This window comes from Ambystoma mexicanum, chromosome 5q (genome assembly GCF_040938575.1).
Source record: "Ambystoma mexicanum isolate Mex_15411 chromosome 5q, UKY_AmexF1_1, whole genome shotgun sequence".
Lineage (NCBI taxonomy): Eukaryota > Metazoa > Chordata > Amphibia > Caudata > Ambystomatidae > Ambystoma > Ambystoma mexicanum.
The window spans coordinates 1,077,278,714-1,077,297,969 of record NC_090933.1 but is presented as its reverse complement, the minus strand read 5'-3'; the positions used below and the strand labels follow the sequence as shown (position 1 = coordinate 1,077,297,969).

The window sequence follows — 19,256 nt, the reverse complement described above, 5'->3', positions numbered from 1 at the left end:
TAATATATTGTATTCATTATTTATGACCCCCTTATGCTTCAAATGCCATACTGATGTGTCCTAAAGTTTATTTTTGGATTGGCCCAAATACAGAGTTAACTTCAAATTGTTAAATTCACATGGTTGTTTTCGTTCGGCATCAGTTGGCCTGGGGAGACAAAAGTAGCTCCTGGTAACTGTTGGTTTTAAGCTAACCATGCTTTTCGGGGCTAGCCCTCCTCCTTTTCGAACCCTGTTTTTGCAGCATGGACCTTATTCAGAGTCCTTCTGCAGGTATTGACAAGGATTCTAAATTATGGGAATCTCAAGGCACGAAAAGTTACCAGAACGCTACATTATCACTTAGGCAGGTTAGTACGTTTCTCTGCTAGTGGGATACGACGTGCAGAATTGTGACTCTGCGAAGGTTATTCCTGCTGTGACACCCAGGAAAATTCTTCTTTTGGCTATCGGCAGTAAAATAAGCTGCATTACACCAATTGCCGATCAATAAGGATCTCATTGATCATACATCTAGAGCCATTAACTTCTGTTTGCATATAAATCGTATTGTAGGCACACGTACCTTGTGACCTCTTCTCTTAATTCCGACTATTGAGCTGGATTTCCAAAATCAACCCTGCGGTTAGATTTTGGGTAGCCTATCTATTATGGTGAACAGTAAAGGCACTGAAGTCTAGCCATATCCAGTAGTTAAGATAAGTAGTAGAGCGGCAACGCTAAGACTATGGAGGGGTTTGCGAGTGATCTAGGGATACAATGATACCACAGTGAGCAGCACAAGAATTCCAATTCAAAAGGAAAGTACAAAATTATACAATCATTTACTAGGCCTTTAAAGTGCACACTAAACAGTGAAACCTATAATAGTCACCCACCAAGTCAGACTCATAAAGCACAGTAGAAACACTTTAGAGCAACACTAAAACAGTTCCGTATTAGTTAAGCCCAACCCTGAGATGGTTTGGGTCTAGTGCCACCAGTTCCCAAAAATACACTTCTCAGGTAGGTTTATTATATGACTGGGCGGCGCCAGTGGTTGCGCCTCAGAGTCCTAGAAAGTTAAAGAAGTTCAGGTAAATGGCTCTCTCAATCACCTAAGAGGGGATCCTTGACCAGATCACTGATCTAAGTCAGGAAAGGGAGCTGGGGACAGGACTTAATGCCCATGTAACCCTATGGGGAATAGGGATGGGGAGGTGAGAAATGGGTATGTTCACCTATCCCCCTGCCTCTAATTTGTTCAGAGACCACTGCTGAGGTTCCAAATTCTGTTGGGTGAATGCTATTCTGTGCTTTGTATCTAAACACCTGTGGGACGAAATGAAGAAGACCTATGCGGAGCAGGTGACCTCCGGACACCACCTCGATGTGAGTTAGACTTCTTGCAGCTAGAGTCACCATGGTGATAGTGAGACAGGTGATCTTCAATGGACGAACTAAGGAAAAAGTCCAGCACAGCTTCTGTTGATGCAAGAAGGCTGGAAATACAGCATCAGATGTCTTGTAGTACAACCGGAACATCCTCAAAGTTCCAAGGATGCACTTGGAACAGTGACTGCTGCAGAGAGGTAGCCCAGGAGAGGGCTGGTCAGTCCACCAGTTGGACCAGCGCTCAGAAGGCACAGATCTTCGAGTAGGGGTCGAGATTGGTTGTTCTCACCTGTCCAGAGGTTGAAGCACTGACACAGATCTTCTTGAGATTAGGCAAAGGAGCAGGGCTTTACCAGGACTGCACTGGAGTGGAGTTTGGTCAGCTGCAAAGATGGTCCTCTCCTCGTCAGCGGCTGCACTTTATTCATAAGGTTTTTTGGCTCCAACGATGATCTATTGGGTTGTAGGTGAAAGGATCTAAAACAAAAGGATCAAATGCCTTTTTTTCGACGCCAAAAGTGCTGTAAAAAATAGTTTCGAATGGTTTTTGTTTTTTTGTTTTTTTATGGAGGGGCTCCCCCCAACCCCCTGTTTTCCTTTTTTATTAAAACTTTTTTTATGCATACTAAACTAAAAAATATATAAATAAATATAAAAGCATTCAAAAAAATGTTTTCCCGGTCCTTTTGGTTTCGGAAAAAAGGGAATTCCATCCTTTGTTTTCGATCCTTTGACTGGACACCGATCTATCGAATGGCTGCAGGAGCTGTCCTTTTAGCGAAGTCTTGGACTGGAAGCTCGCCCAGATCTGCAGAATTCATACTGGTTGTGGCTATCCAATCGTGGCCATCATATCCACTGGCCATGCAATCTGTCTAGCAACAGACACCAAGCTGTGGACTGGCACTTTAAAGACTGAGCCCCTCCCTCATCCGTGCTAACACACAGACCTCCACTTTGCCCAGGAAAGCGGCAGCTTTAAAGGGCTTCCCATATGTGGCCATTCCAGAGTCGAGAGGGCAAAAGACAGGTGATAATCCTGTGTCACAGCTATCTTTGAGACATAGCTACTCTTAACAGCCACTTGTGTAATTACAAATGTACAAGAGTAAACATTTCAAAACACAGTAGAAAATCTGCTGCACCACCTAATCCTGGACACAAAGTAAATACACCCAAGTTGTAAGAATACCAAGTATATGAACGGCAGTTCACATTAGGGTAATTTATGCAGTTATAACAATACAAGAAATTCACTAAAGGAGACAGTCTCCCGTTTCTAATAGTTTTATGCACTAATCAATTTTCCCATAAGGATGAGGGAAGTAAAGCAAAAGGCTTTATTCCAAAAGTCAGTTCAGGAGTCAAGACAAAGCATAAAGAAAGGGTGTCCTTAGTTATGCTTCACTAGACTTCGAATAGTTGCTTTTGCAGTTCCACACATGTTCCATGGTTTCCCCAGCCTCGCACAAGAGGGCATTTGAATAGTTTAGTTACTTTGCCAATAACTACATAAAAGATTTTGCCTGTAGCTTTCTTTGCCGTTATACGGGTAAGTAGATTACTTTCCAGCATGTGTCTATGAATGCCTGTCACCCAAACACGTTTTATACAGTGAGCCCCATCTTCCTGGACTGCACACATTCATGAAACCTTTTCTTTTAGATGATTTAAATAACCTGTTGCCGAACGATCTGATGTACAGTGATGATGAGGGGCCGTCCGTATTTGAGAATGGACCATTACCAAAGGTAGTGAATCCTAAGCAGAAGGAAAACAGTCAACCTTTTCTTCAGTTCAGTAGGTAAGTGTTTACACCTATAATGCCGACTACTGAAGTATTAGACATTCTTTAAACATTAAAGATCAAAAAGTATCAGTGCTGCTTTAACTTTACAATGCAAAATATATACGGGCATCTTACTTTAGGGAGACCAGTGAGTCAGACTGCTTGTTGGGTAAGATTTACACAGAACTGGCAAATCTTCCTGCCCTGGGTTAACCCCAGAACTTTTTGCTTTTTTTAGTGAGATATTTTTCCATAATACCTCACTGAGTGGGAACCTTTTTCCACATTCCCATAATCTTTAACTCTTTTTTTTTTTTATGGGTGTCATTTTTAAGAGACTCCATAGTGTCTTTTTAAAGTTATCCTCTTTAACAACTTATTGGCAATAAGTGGTTGTTGTTGCTGCGTTGCCCTAGGGGCTCCCCTCTTAACTTACTTTTGCTAACCTTGAGAGAACTACAGTTTCCAGGGGAAGAAAGGATCTTTGGATCCCTTTTACATTGTATTCTGTGAAACCAGCACACCCCACCTTATGTGGAGTGCAAGGGAGATGCAATGTATCCACTTTCACCTTTAAAACTAACAATTCTGTTAGTGACAAACTTTCCTTCAATGGCTGGTGGCAGTGATACCTTGTATTCATTTGGTGCACATTTATCGCGGGCTGTGTTCACAGCTGCAGTAAAGGGACCTAAGGGTGTCCATTTTTACCAAAATGGCACCTGTCTTCTTTTTTCACCATTTTGGTGTTTCTTGACGTTTCCTGTTCCTTCCCCTGACATCCAGGGCAGGAAATTCCTTTGTGTGATTTTTCTTTGGTGGAGGTCCCCTGGACTCCCCGCCCAGGCTCCAGTCTGTCTGGAAGAGCAGGAAGTGAGGGAGGAGTCCAAAACGCCACACCTCCACAGCCCTTTGTCTTGCGCCTTGCTTGAATGGGGACAAATCCCAGGGGGGGGGCTGGCTGTCCTGATTGGACAACCAGACCGCCCCTTCTTGTAAAATGCGTGGAGAGAATGCAGAGGTTGTGTTGTCATTCCTGATGAATACTGCGAACCTGGAAAAAAAGTCGACCACTGGAACTGAAACCTAAGAGGAAGATGAAGGAAATGCGGCTGAGATGATTTCCAGCGACCGGAGAGCCTGCTGTGTAACCGGAGCCTGCTGTAGCCCTTCCCTCCAATCGACCTGGGGACTCCGAAAACAAGATACCCCGACCCAGAGCCTGGTGAGACCCACTAGACTCAAGAGGACCTGCATGTTGAGCCATCCCACACGTTGCTGCGACCTTGCCTTGTTACAATACCCCAATACCCTGGGACCTCGAGCCACTGTGCGGTGCACGGTCTTCTGAAACTTCGTGGGCATCCTGGTGGGTCTCCAGAGACACGAATCGAGTCCGAAAAGTCCCCTCACCAGAGTGCTGGACCTTTTGTAACAATGAGAATTCAACCGCGATTTTCTGTCTTCTGTGCTCCTTGAAAAGGTGCCAAATCCTCAGATTTCTGTGTAGCTCTGGGTTGTTTTTCTGTGATGGGGAGGCCCCTCATCCAGTGCAACCAGTCCCACTGCTTTAAACCTGCTAGGGTGTCTTCTGCGAAGTCCCTGGACCCTCTTCTAACTCTAAAGTGAAGTACTCGCCTGTTTGCCCATTTGTCTTAAGGAACTCTGACTTTTGCTACTAAAGAACCTATTCTGACACTGCCTATTGGTCACTAGTCCTCGTGAACCCCTTTTCCCCCCCCTACTGCCACTGAACACTCCTGCTTCAAGAATAAGGGAAATACTTTGAAGGGATTGGGCCTTTTGCTTAGAAAAGAAAATTAGTGTTTAAAAGTGACTTGTAAAGAGTTGGTTGGTAACTGTAATTCTAAGAATGAACAGTTAAAAATGTTCTTACTGATCTTGAGTGTGTGATGCACTATTCTTCTTAAAAGTATGGTTAACATCTTTTCTTCCTTAGCAAATGTTTGGCCAGTCTAATAGAAAGTAGATGTGAAGGTATTTTACTCTCCTGTGATTAGGTTTTGCCTCTTCCCAAAAGCAAATTGTTGGTATCACCAGATTAGTCCTTTGATGATAATTGTATGAGTGTCCCCCAACTGGGTCTTGCTTCCCCTGACTTGCTGCTAGCCTGTCCAGAACAAGTCTGTATTAGGTGGTTGCCTACCTAGAATAACTGAGTCATTCAGTAAAGTGTGACATTGGGTTTTAATTTCCCCTTCGTTGTTAAACAAAGTATGTGGGTTTTACTTACCTTGTGTTAGCTGTGTGCCATCCAAAAATAAGTTACAAGAGTTACTGCTTACCTCCTTCTGAGGTTCCCTGATTTCACAAGCACCTGTAATTGTATATTACATCCTTAGGTTTTACTCATCTAGTATAACTGTGTGTTATCACAAAAGTAGTTGTAGGTTTTTACTGCACCTAGAATAAGTGTTCCACTATTCACCAAAAGTATATTGTCCAGTTGACAAAGTGATTTGTGTTAGGGCGAATTCTCAGAAATGTGCCAATTCCCCCCACCTAAGAGACCCCCGGCAACTTTGCTGGATTTTGAGGACTTGATTTTTTTTTTAACCTGGAGAAAGTTTGACCCTTTTTCCCACTTTCTCATTTACTTTAATGTGAATTTTACCTGTTTCTTTTGGTTATGTAGTCTGACGCACTCATAGGCATCATCTGGTGTCACACAGCACTTTCACTGCAGTGGCACAGGGAAGTCTTTCAGATTTCCCTAAGGTTTAAATACCTTCTCTGCGATAAACTGTTTCCCAAAACAGTAAAGTGAAATTGGCTTTACTTACCATTGTAACTTTCTAGACCCAGCACACACTATCTTACAATAGAGTGCTGGAGGGGTTACTTAGTGTTCCCGGTGTATAGATCCTCATGTAACATTTTTGTTACCCTTTCGTCACTGAATGGCTGGTGCAGAGTTATCTTTGACAAAATGGTTGCCGGTCTTCTTTTTTCACCATGTCTTTGTGGAAAGGTCCTTCTAGAGATTTTCCCCGCAGGCCAAACCAGGTTTGGTCTCTTGATTCATTTTGCCTTTGGCGGGCTTCAAGAGTGAAACCCGCCTCTGGCTGCAGAGTGTCTGGGGTAGGCAGGAAGTGAGGGAGATGCCCGAAACTCCCTGTGCTTAGTCTCCTAGGAGACCCAAATGCACTCTGTGATGATTGGCTGGCTGGCTGACTGTCCGGCAAGGACAGCCACCCTACTGGATGAGTGACAGCTAGGCTGGAATAAATGGGAAAGAACTGAATAAAAGGCGAGGCATTTTGTCTTGGAAGGCAGAGTCGACCACTGGACGAAGGAATCCGAAGAGAACTTGAAGAGGACGCCTGCTGCTACTCCTGGACTGTTGGTTTGCCCGGTGAAGCCCTGCTGCAGTGCTGAAATGCCAAGTTTGCATCGACATAGAAGCCCCTGCAAGGACGACTTCTCCCTTTGAGTTGGTGGGACCAATCAACTCCAAAGTAAGCCACCTGGACATCCATCTCGGAGCTGGTTGAATTTCCAGAGTGCTGCTGGAAACCGTATAACCAGGGAGAGGAACACCAGATTGTGTGCATTGCTTTTAAGCTGGCCTAGAACTTTTGGAAGATCCTCTGGACTCCCAAGAAGCAGGACTGACCAAGCCTGAGCCCCCTCAACAGAGTGTAGGACCTCGTTGTTGCTCTTTGCGAGGAGCTGAAACGCAAAACAGCCACTGAAAGTGAAGTTTGCTGGTTGCTAGTTTTGACCGTCCCAGTGCATTGCAGGAGTCCCCCGATGTCCTCCCTCTTGTCCCGACGACTGAGGCCCAGGAACAGTGAGATCTGCAGAGCTGCACAGGAACGGAAGTCATCAGCTGCATTTTTTCTTCATTGCTAAGGTACTGTATAACAAGTCTAAGATAAATTACTTCTTGCTGTAGAAGTGCTTGTAACTTCCACAACTCAAGTCTAATCAGCTTGTGGCCCTACATTTGATTCTTCTTTTCATCAAAGACTCCTAAGAACTTGTGCAAAGACTTTTCCATTTACTTCTCAGAAGTGCTTCATCCCATACAAGACTTTAGCCCATTTTCTTTGGCTTAGCCTATTGAATTGTATGACTCTTCTAAGAGGATCTAAAAGTGTTTTGCCCCGCTTAAGAAATTTGTGATCTTTCGTGTTCTAATAACCTTTGCATTTTACCAGCTTTTCTAACAGTATTCTGAATAACAGTAAGATATTAATGTCCCCAGCACCCTAGTTGTTGAGGACACCTTTGGGTGTAGGTTGTGTCTGTGGGCCATCCCAAAAGGGTATTTTCTGATTCAGAAACTCAGTAACACCCAAATACACTTCAATGCTGTACACTCTATTATATTGCTCCCTTCTAAAGAAGGCTTTATAACTGACTGATACACTTAAGGTTTCTTGCATAAACAATGATTAATTTAAGTCTTTTTGAATACCCATAACTGTGAATCTTTGTGTAACTCCACTACTGTTCACATTTCCCCCTCTTGTGATGAGTCTGGCTGCTCAACACGCTACCAAAACTGTGTAGTACAAGCTTATACCAAAGGTTAGGTTGCTATACATGTAGTCATAGTTGGTTGTAGTGTACCCAGAGGGTACTGCATTCAAACCTTGCCTAACAATTTGTACTGAGTATCATACAACTGGCCGGGTCTAATGCCCTTGCATTGCTGAATGTAATTGTAAAAGTAACCATTGGTTTTTACTCCCCAAGAATAGGCTTGACCGATAATGAATGTGTATGAAAAGGTTTCGACTTTCCCTAGAACTACTGTTGGGTATTTCAAACAAGGTCTATACTTCAGTCTGTGTACTTTCAAGTATAGTGTTGTGTTTTTATACTGTGATTTCATATAATGTTTTGGTGCTTACCCCTAGTTTTATCTGGGCCTACCTGTATTTAAATAAATCCTTTATTTTTACAATACGTGTTTCAGTGTTTCTTTGGATCATTTGTATTACAATTTCACTTCTGATTCTACTGCCCGCCCTCCTAAAATAAGCCTGGCTGCTCTGTCTACCCTACCATGAACTCAGGTGGTACAGCCTTATACTAAGAGTGGAGTCTTGTACTGCCTCAGTTGACTCGTTTTACTAAGCCCTTAGTTGGACTAAACAAAAACTGACCTATCACTGCTGTGTTAAAGTAAATAAAAGAACGCTGCCCCTTGCAGGTACCATGCTATTTCAACTTCGTATCATATATCGGACTGACAGTTGATTTTTTTTTTTTCCTGATCTGTGCAGTCGGGGTCGTTAACATGGCTTCAAGGGTGTTTGTGCTTTATTTGATGGTCTGCAGTGTTTTCTCTTTAGAAGTAGTTTTGTGGAAGTAAGGACGTATTTTCCCGATTGACTTCAACAGGCCGAAGTAAAATAAGTCAGAAAATGTCATTCTAATGTGTGCGTTCCTCCCACAGATTCCTCATTTTTGAAGTTCATCCTAATGCAGTCTACTCCAGGAAATATTTTAATTGACCAACTGAGGGGGTCTGTACATTCATGGCCCCTTCGTGACGGAAGTATATATTGACCCATATATATTAATAGCTGTCGGCCCCATTTTCCTCAGTTCAGTTTTTACATGGTCTGCTTGAGAACATTTGGCCACTTGAGACCAGTTTTTGATGCTTTGGAATTGCCTCCACTCCACTTTATAGCATGTCACGAATGCCACTGTACAATGTCAGTTACTGACCTGCACGCCACAATTTTTTGTATTTATTTGGGTTTTTTTTCATCTCTGGAAAGACAATGGCATAGAGGGTTGCAATTGTTTAATCTTGGCCTCGTCCAAACCATGCCTGGGGGGAAAAAAAACATGGTACTTTTAATATTTCCTGCCTACCATCTTCGCCCCACCCCCCCACACTGGACTAGTGACCTACAACTACTGGTCATATATACAGAAGTAGGAATAGAAAAATAAGGGGGAAGAGTCTCCCTCCCATACTCACCCCAGCTCTTCCTGCAAACCCGTTTGAAGGTGTCAGTCTGACAAGGAGGCGCTGCAGGTAGTAAGTTGTTAGTAAGTTAAACTCCTGCCTTCCACACATCTCCAACGCTGGAGTGGGAGGTCGTAAGTGTGGCAATGCAAAAGCTTTTATCTGGTCCTGGAAGATGTTAAAGCTCTGGTTTTAGCTGCTACTCTCTATGATAGTACTGGTGGCCCAGTATGCAGCACACCCATGAGCTAAGGACTGTGCCACTGGCGTCCCACAGTTTTGTGCTATCCTTTGTCCGATTCACCCTTTTTCAAACACTCATTCTTTCACTCTGATCTTGGGAACCTTTTTTTACCTCCTTTTTGGTATTGTTTTGCAGCCATGCTTTCCTCCACATTTTCTGGCATCTACATTTGACTGAAATGGCCCACAGCGCTTTGTGCAGTGTTACTGAAAGCGCCTAGAGCCCCCATGGTTTCTTTATTTTCCCTTACAGCCCCCATGGTTATTTCCCCTTAGTTTACTCTGTTACCAAGACGGGGGGGGGGGGGGGATACTTTTTATCCACCTTATGTGGAGTGCAGAGGGAAAACATTGTATCCCTTTTCTCACTTCTCCAGTAACTTTTTAGTTACTGTGACAAGTCCCTCTATTCAGGCTGGTGCCAGTGTACATTTTACACAAATTCTTGGCGGACACAATGGTCACCATTGACCCAAATGGGTGGCTATACTTTAACCCCTTAACTGCTATGGGTGACCCCCTGACCCCCAATAAAATGATTACAAAGTACAAAGAAGCCTGTTTTTTTTCCTTGTAAGAGCTAGCAACAAATGGTTTGCTGTGCTGAATTCCCTGTTTTCCTGGCTTTCAAGAACAGTTTGAGTGGAACAAAAATGCATTTTGATATGGTTATAAAGAGTTTTGTGAGAAGTAGGCGAATTTGGCCTTTTTTTTCCAATAGGACATGCGTGGACGGAATGGAATAAAAGGGTAGGAAAGCTGAATGGGAGGACAGAATGGCAAACATTTCTGAAAAGTAGACAAAATTCCAAGTAAGTTTAGTAAGGGGTGATTTGCGCAGGTCAGGCAACTACGTACGGAAAAAAATGCCATATTTTGGGGGGGAAAGCGGGAAAATGACCGAAAAAAAGGTATGTGGTGGACATACTTGGCCTGGTACGGCAATGACTTCTATGAATTTTGAGAAAAACATTGCTCTGCTACATTCCCCCGACTCTTGCAGTTAGGAAATCACACATTTTTTGTAATGTTTCACAAAAGAAGCAATACCACAAGTCGAAAAACAGAGCCATGGTACACAGGAGTTTTGTGCTTACGGCCTGAACAGGCGTACTTGGCATGTGTAAATTAGGAAAACAAATGCAGTGAGGAAGGGCAAGCATACATTTTTTTTGAAAGAGCACAGGCAGACCTTTTGAAGGGTAGGTGACTTGTGCAGGTTACAAAAATGTATAGGGTCTAAAGCAGCGACTAACTGTAGGTCACATTTGGGAAATGAAAGGGTTGTGTGACAAAGAGCAGCAGCAAATCTAATACTTAAACAAAAGCAAAACGTTTGGCTTTGCCAATGTTTGTTTTTAACAGGACTTCAGTGAAGGGCATGCATAGTGCTTATAAATCGAGTGGCTGAAGACAGGCCTGGTTGAGGCATTTTTATTACACCAGTAGCAGATATACAGCTCCAACTAAGTCATTAACTCAGAAGACTGCACTTCGAATGCAAAGTTTGATGGTAAGGCGTGGTCTAAGCAAGCTCAAAGAGTTCCCATGAGGAGTTATTTTGGGGTGGGGATCGGCAGGAACTGGGTGGCAATGGGCATAGGGATTAGCATGTCCATGGGCAGTCAATGGGTGGGCAAATAAGCAATCACCTACAAGCTGTGCCTCCCTTCTCATATGCCTTGTCGCCCTATCTGTACTCTAATGAAATTGTTTCAGCTTACAGGTCCAAACTAATGAGGTTCCCAAAATGTAAAACAAAGTGAAGTGTGAAATAGTTAGAGGGAATGTATCTGTGTCAGAGTCAGGGCTAAAAGCGCTGTTAGTCGTATGCAGCAGAGTGCTCTGGCATGTCAGCAGGCATAGTAGCCCCAGATAACCACTGAATCGTGGCCCTGCTTTCAGAAGTACTCTTATGCACTTATCTCTTGTGCAGTGTGCGTTGGCTCTTATTACGGCTCTACTGAGCACTGCTCCATGGTGCCACAGGAGTCCCACCTGCGGGGGAAATTATATAGCTCCAGACAACTTACAACCAATGTAAGTGTGTAAACTGCCTGACGAAATCATGGCTGATAAAGTAACCCCATGGCATCAATGACGCCTACAGCCAATCCTGTTTCGTCCAACTGCCCATTGCATTCTGGGACTTGCAGAAGTGCCCTTTCATTGTGTGTTTGGGCATTGCTGGCTGAATATCCAGGACTGGTTGCATGCATCACCTATGATATGGGACTATTTGGCAGTTCTGCAGTTTTGATACCCCACACAGGGTTGTACTGAGCGGGGAAAGGGGTGAGCTCTTTCAATAGCCAGACCAGGACATTTGGCAGCGGGACAACTCTCCCTTTCGGGGAAAGGTGTCCAGCTGACAGGACAATGAGGGTGCAGAGGAGAAGGGTGTTCCTGCTCAGCACTTTAATAGTCCTGGCAGCAGGTCACCATTCGGGTTCGGCACCATCATTGTTAGTGAGGGTGCCGAACAGGTGAGGTGTGCCTCGGCCAGGACAATGTCGTGAGGAGCGAGCTACTGGCAGCAGAGCAGCTCTCCTGAGAACCTGACACGTTGCTCTGTGTCAACAGAGCATTACAATGTGAGCCATTAGGCACTGATGGGAGGCAGGGGTGACTATTAGCACAGGGATTGGGGTGCGAATGAGAGTATGACATCACACGCACTGCATTTGGGTGGAAAGTAGCAGGACTTTTTTCGTGGCTCGCCCCATTCCCTGCCCCACTCTTGCAATGCTGGATAGACCCCTGACCCCAGGGTTAACAATCACACAAGCATGCACTCCACAAGGGACAAAGAACACGACGACAGTTCAGGGGAGCAGATGAAATATGCTCCTATTCCAGGTGGATCCCTCATTCTGTGAGTCGTTGATATCAGAAAAGGCAGGGCAAATGGTGCCCAGGTGATTGGCGGCTCTCTGGAGTGATCCAGGAAGGGCTGTAGGCAGCACACGTCTCCGAGGGGAGGATCCAGGCCTCCTCCCATGATCTGAGAGCATTCTGCTAGGTCTAGAGCTCACCTGGTAATAGGATCTGGGATGTAGTTCCTTGAGGAATACAAGTCAAAAAAAGAGGGTCAGAACGGAGAGCTTGCCTGTAGGGAAATGGGGAGAATTGTCAACAGGATGGTGCCCCTGCAAAAGCCGTGGAGTTGGAGAAGAGTAAACCACGTACCGGCTTTTGCATTGCGGTAAAGGTTATATGGTGGGCTGAGCAGTCCCGTTGTTGGCCATTTTAAAAGAGCAGAGCAATAACGTAATAAATGATACATAGACCCATGGTGGAGGGGGGGGGGGGGCATTAGGAGCGGGCTCTACTGGCTGGCAAGGGGCACATTCATACATTTAAACAATCTGCAATATGTAAAACTAGACTATTGCAATGCCCTCCTAGCAGGCACATCCACAAAACATCTTAACCGACTCCAAGTCACGCCAAACAATATCCTAAGAGCAGCATTGAGCCTTCCCAAATGGGAACACATCTCCTGTGCCAGACAGGAAGCTCACTGGCTCCCAGTTCAAGAGCGCATCACATTTAAAATCCTCACTCTCACCCACAAATGTCTTAACCTCACAGCACCTTCATACATGGCAGAAACTATAAACAAATCCATCTCAACACGACCCACTAGCTCTTACTACGCCAACCTACTGCACATCCCATGCATCAACAGAGCCAAAGTCGGAGAGCTGGGTTTCCCGTACATAGCTGGCAAGTTATGGAATGCCGTACACTCAGATATCGGAGCTGAAAACTCTCTCCTTGCCTTCTGTAAAAAAATATCAAAACGTCCCTTTTATCTAACTCTCTGTATGTTTTTCTTACCAGTGTAAAAGATTCCATGCAAAAATGTATGTATGTAACTTAAATGATTGTCCTCTGTTCCTTTCCTGTAACTAAGCTTACTCTGTAGCAAGCGCCACGATGCCTCGGGGCTGCTGCGCGCTCTACAAATTTAAATGAATAAAAATAAATAAATCGGTCAAAATGTTATGAAAACCATGCAAACGCAACAAATGTCGTGCCTTCCCGCGTTCCCACAGGTGTCCCGGTGAAAACGGTACCTCACATGTGTGGGTGCACCAACCTGGGGCAAAGGGAAAAGGCTAAAACACGGGTAACCCCAAGACTTTCGGCACAGCATATTTTCAGGAATTCTGCTCATGCGCACAACCTACAGATTTGGGCTTAGGGTGTCGAAACAACCAAGGAAAACGGGGAACCCCATGCATTTCCGAAAAGATGACACCAGTAGGAATCCATAAGTCTGACTTGCGCAAATCGGCCCAGAATTTATTACCCAGAACCCCCGGCAAAGTCCAAATTTTGGTGGGGAAAACACAATTTCCGCACATTTCACTCTGGTCACCCACCAAAACACGCCGCCAACAACACATGGCCTACCGTCCCGTGTTCCCACAGGTGTCCGGCGAAAACAGTACCTCACATTTGTGGGTGCACCTACCTGGGCACAAAGGGGAAAAGCCTAAAACACGAGTAACCCGAAGCCTTTCCGCACAGCAGAATTTCAGGAATTTGGCTCATGCGCACACCATACAGATTTGGGCCTAGGATCTCCAAGCCACCAAGGAAAACTTGGAACTCCATGCATTTCTGAAAAGAGGACAGCCGTAGGAATCCATAAGTTTGACTTGTGCGAAGAGGCCCAGAATGTATTACCCAGAACCCCCGGATTGTGGATAATAAAATCTGGGCCATTCACACAAGTCAGACCTCTGTGGATTCCCATAGGTGTCCTCTTTTCAGAAATGCGTGGGGTTCCCTGTTTTCCATAGTGGCTTCTACACCTTAGGTCCAAATCTGTTGGTTGTCCGCATGAGCAAAGTTCCTGCAAATCTGTTGTGCCAAAAGGCTTAGGGTTGCCCGTGTTTTAGGCTTTTCCATTTGCGGCCAGGTAGGTGCACCCACATACGAGGTACTGTTTTCGTCCGGACACCTGTGGAACGCGGGAAGGTACAACATGTGGTGTTGTCGGGGTGTTTCAGTGGGTGAGCAGCGTGCAATGTACAAAAATTGTGGGTTTTTTCGCCACATTTCAGACTTTGCCAGGGGTTCTGGGTAATACATTCTGGGGCGATTTGCGCAAATCAGACCTCTGTGGATTCCAACGGGTGTCTTGCCCAAAAATTCTGGATGGTCACGTTGCAGCACGGAAAGAGACTACTTGACGTCGATGGATCTGGAGGAAGCGTACTTCACCGTCCCCATTAATGTGAAGCATCGAAAGTTCCTGTGCTTCGTAGTTCAAGGAAGGCACTACCAATTCAAGGCCCTTCCCTTCGTGAACACCCTGCGTGCCGACTTCAGTACGAAGTGCCTGGCAACAGTGGTGGCCCATCTGCGCCTACAAGGGATGCAGGTTGACCTGTACCTCAATGACTGGCTCATCCGGGCCAAGTCAAGGGACGCAGCCATTGAACACACTGGCAGGACCGTCCGGCTGCCGACAGATCTGGGATTCTCTGTGAACTATCTAAAGTCCTGCTTGATTCCATCGCAGAACGCGCTGTTCCTGGGGGCCAAGCTCAGCACCATCTCATGCCTGGTTGCCCCATGGGAAGAAAGGATAGCAGCCATGCTGGGCAAGGTGCAACGGCTGTTAGCAGTGAAGACCGCCATGGTGCGGACCATCAAGTCACTGCTCAACATGTCGTCGTGCATTTACCTGATACGACTGCAGGTTGCAGATTCGACCCCTTCAGGAATTCCTGGATGCTCGGTGGATCCAGGTGTCCGGAAGCTTTGCAGACAAGATTGTTCTCTACGAGGAGTTCCGTCGAGCGATAAGGTGGTGGGGTGTGCGCTCCAACATCACCCGGGGCACAGACTTCCAGAGCTCCCCGTACCAGGAGAAGGTCACCACAGATACTTCCCTGAAGGGCTGGGAAACCCACACCGGACGTCTCCACACCAGGATTCTGTGGCTGCCGGAGGAGAGGGATCGCCTTATGTTATAACATTTGTATAGCGCCAAAAGCCCTAGGGTGTCCAGGCGCTCACTTACAAACAAGAAACAAAAGAACGGCGGCAGCTATGATAGAAGCTTACATAAACATCAATGTCCTGGAGCTGCGGGCAGTGTTCTGGGCCCCTCAAGTCGTTTGTTCTGTCCCTCAAGGGCAGGTTGGGGAGCGTCTTCACGGACAATACCACCATGATGTTCTATATTAGGAATCAGGGGGGGGGGGGGGGGGCACCAGATCCCCAACGCGCTCCAGAAAGGCGCAGGATTTGTGGCACTGGGCTGTCGCCCATTCCTTTTCACTTGGCGGGAGTCAAGAACACCATTGCTGACTCCCTCACCAGGGAGCTACGCTCTTGGCACAAGTGGGAACTTTGACAGGATCAAGTGGAGAGCCTCTTCCTCAAAGGGGGCAGACCCCAGATCGATCTGTTTGCGACGGTGACAAACTCCAAATGCCGGAGATTCGCCAGCAGGTTCCACCAGCCGAGGAGCATGGGGGGGGTGTTTTCCTTCCTGTGGGGACAGTCTGCTCCTGTACGCTTTTCCTCTATCACCTCTCCTGCTGCAAGTCTTCAGTCAACTTAAACGGTGCCGATACAGTTATATCCTCGTCGCCCCAGCATGGCCGAGGTAGATTTGGTATCTGGATCTTCACAGCCTGTCAACATCGACCCAGGTCAAGCTGCTGGTGGTTGCGGATCTGCTCGCCAGAGGAGGACCCAATTCTACATCACTACCCAGGGTCGATGAACCTTTAAGGCATGACTCCTACAGCCTTAGAGTTTGGAGGGTATGAGCTGCCAGCAGACTGCAGGGAGGTCCTTGCCAGGGCCAAGTGCTACATGCACAAGTGGAAACATTTTGCAACATGGTGCCGGACCCAGAAGATAACCCTCCGAGGGTCAGGGCCCCGCAGATTCTCCCATACTTGTCCTTGGCCAAGGCGGGGCTGGCGCACGCCTCTATCAAAATGCATCTGGCTGCTATCTCCTGCTACATCAGGTCTCCAGGACGGTCTTCTCTTTGGTCCCACCGTCTCGTCAGCGAGTTGCTCAAAGGACTGTTTCGATCGTTCCCGCCAGTGAAGCCTGCCCCTGCATGGGAACTCAACGTGGTGCTGACAAGGCTCATTGGGGGGGGGGGGGGGGGGGGGGGGGCTGCGGGCCCTTCGAGCCTATACATCAGGCATCTCTCAAGATCCTCTCATGGAAGACGGCTTTCCTTGTGGCCATCACCTCTTCCAGGAGAGTAGGTGAGATCCTCGCGACACAAGGTTGGTGCTGCGGACGCACCCTTCCTTCGTGTCAAAGGTTCTGTCGGAATTCCACCTCAGCGAGCCTTCGGTGTTACCAGTCTTCTTTCCGAAACCTTTGTCGCCGGCTGAAAGGACTTTGCACTCGCTGGATGTGGCTCGTGCTCTGAAGTTCTATGTGGCACACACAAAGACTTTCAGGAAGACCTCTCAGCTGTATGTGATCTTTGGTCCCGTGAACCATGGGAAGGCCTTGTCCAAGGCTTCCATCTCCAGGTGGCTCTCCGGCGGCATCACACACTGTCATCGGTTGGCAAACCGACCGCTGCCCGGCCATCCGAGAGCCCATTTCACATGAGAGATTTCTGCGACGACAACGTTCCTGTCTTGTGTGCCCCTGCTGGATATCGGTAGGGCTGCTACGTGGCAGTCCACGCACACCTTCACAAGATTCTACTGCGTCGACAGGGTTTCCAGGGAGGAGTCCAGGGTCGCCCAGGCAGTGCTATGCAACCGGTTCGATTGAAGGAGAGCCTGTTCAGGAGGAAAGAGTAATTGCTTCGGTTGAGCCTTGCCACCTCCCGTGGTTGTGTAATGTTGTACTGCTATGTATTCTTTATTCATGAGCATGTGAATCCATGCCAGACCCCATGCTGGAGAAGGAACATGTTACTTACCTGTAACTATTGTTCTCCTGTCCCCTCTGCGGCTCTTCTTGGTCATGTTGCCACTTTACGTGCTTACCACATCTGAAGATGGCTGCCGGAGGCGGGGCTTAGGGAGAGGGCAGTCATTGGCTAGGGTCAGTATGACCCAGAGCTCAGTGATTGGTTTAGAGGAGAAAGACATTTTGTGAGTGAAACTGTTTTTTCTTTTACCGAGGATTCACGGCCTGACGAGGAATATTCACGAGCATGTGAATCCATACCAGACCCATGCTAGAGAACAATAGCTACAGGTAAGTAACTTCCTTCTTTGGATCATAAGTATTCTACAGGTTTTATTGTACCCAACTACAGCCCTCTCTTTCTCCTTAGATAAGCCTGGCTGCTGTCCAAGGTATAGTTTAAGCACCTTGGGTGTGTTGGGTAAGATTTTCATAGAAATGATAAATCTTCCTGACCTGTCAACCCAGAACTTTTTGCTTAACTGGTGGATTGTTTCCTTATCTCTGAGTGGGAACCTTTTTCCACACTCCCAGAATCTTTTACTCTTTTGTATGGGTGTCATTTTTTAGACTCTCCGTAGTGTCTTTTTTAAAGTTATTCTCTAACACCTTTCTGCCAATAAGTGTCTGTTGTTGCTGGGTTGCCATAGGGGCTCCCGTTTTAAGTTTCTCTGACTAACATTGAGAGAATTACAGTTTCTAAGAGTAGAAGGGATCTTTGGATCCCTTTTACATTTTCTTTGGTGAAACCAGCACACCCCAACTTATGTAGAGTTCTGGTGCGATGCAATGTACCCCCTTTCACATTAACACTAACAATTATGTTACAGGGACAGGCTTACCTTTTAATTACTGGTGGCAGCTAGGGGTGCACATTTTACCAAAATGGCCCATGTCCTCTTTTTTGCCATTTAATGTTTCTTGTCCTTTCTTGTTCCTTCCCCTGACATCCAGCGTGGGAAATTCCTTTGTGGGATTTTTATCTTCGGCGGGAGTCCCTTGGACTCCCCGCGCAGGCTCCAGTCTGTCTGTGAAGGCAGGAAGCGAGGGAGGAGTCCAAAACTCCAGTCCTGTCTTACTCCTTGCCTGAATGGGGACACATCCCAGTGGGGGGCTGGCTGTCCTGATTGGACAACCAAACCGCCCCTTCTTATAAAATGCAGGGAGAGAATGCAGAGGCTGTGCTGTAGTTCCTATTAAATCCACCGAACCTGGAAGCTGAAGACCAGTCGACCACTGGAACTGACACCGAAGAGGATGATGAAGGAAAAGCAGCTGAGACGATTTCCAGCGACCAGAGAGCATGCTGTGTAACCTGAGCTTGCTGTAGCCCTTCCTTCTAATCGACCTGGGGACTCCGAAAACGACCCTAACCCAGAGCCTGTTGAGACCCACTAAACTCAAGAAGACCTGCATTTTGAGTCATCGCACGTCATGCGGCAACCTTGCGAGGCTGCAATACCGTGGGACCTGGAGCCATTGTGCAGTACGGAGTCGAATCTCGCTGAAACTTCATGGGCATCCTGGTGTATCTCTAGAAACGCGTATCGAGACTGAAAAGTCCCCTCACCAGCGTGCTGGACCTTTGTAATGATGAGAATTCAACTCCGATATTCAGTCTTCTGTGCTTCTGTAAAATGGCGCCAAATCCACAGAGCCGCATCCAGCCGCGGGGAAATTCTTGCCTAGAGCCATCTTCGTTGATCCCTGCTGCAAAGTGCCTTCCAAGTTCCTCTTTTCAGTCACCATAACAAGGAATCCACTGACCAGGTTTTTGGCTGAAGATCTTGAAGTAGTTTTGCTGCTAAATCTTCAATGCTGAGGTACTGTGTTGGCTTGGGTATGTACTTACCTTAAGTGTCTTGTGAGTCCTGTGAAGTATGGGGTGTTTTCTGTGATTGGGGGGCCTCTCGTCCATTTCACCCAGTTCCACTGCTGAAATCCTGCTAGGGTGTCTTCCGAGAAGCCCCT

The 19,256-nt window shown here is 46.5% G+C and overlaps 1 protein-coding gene across 1 annotated transcript in view; it reads left to right on the top strand.

Moving 5' to 3' along the window:
* ATAD2 (ATPase family AAA domain containing 2) overlaps positions 1–19,256 on the top strand; it is a 750,324-nt gene that overhangs the window by 476,522 nt on the left and 254,546 nt on the right. Inside the window, exon 17 of the mRNA XM_069621583.1 lies at positions 3,040–3,178. Coding sequence (XP_069477684.1) covers positions 3,040–3,178 — 139 coding nt within the window. The remainder of the gene's footprint in view (positions 1–3,039; positions 3,179–19,256) is intronic.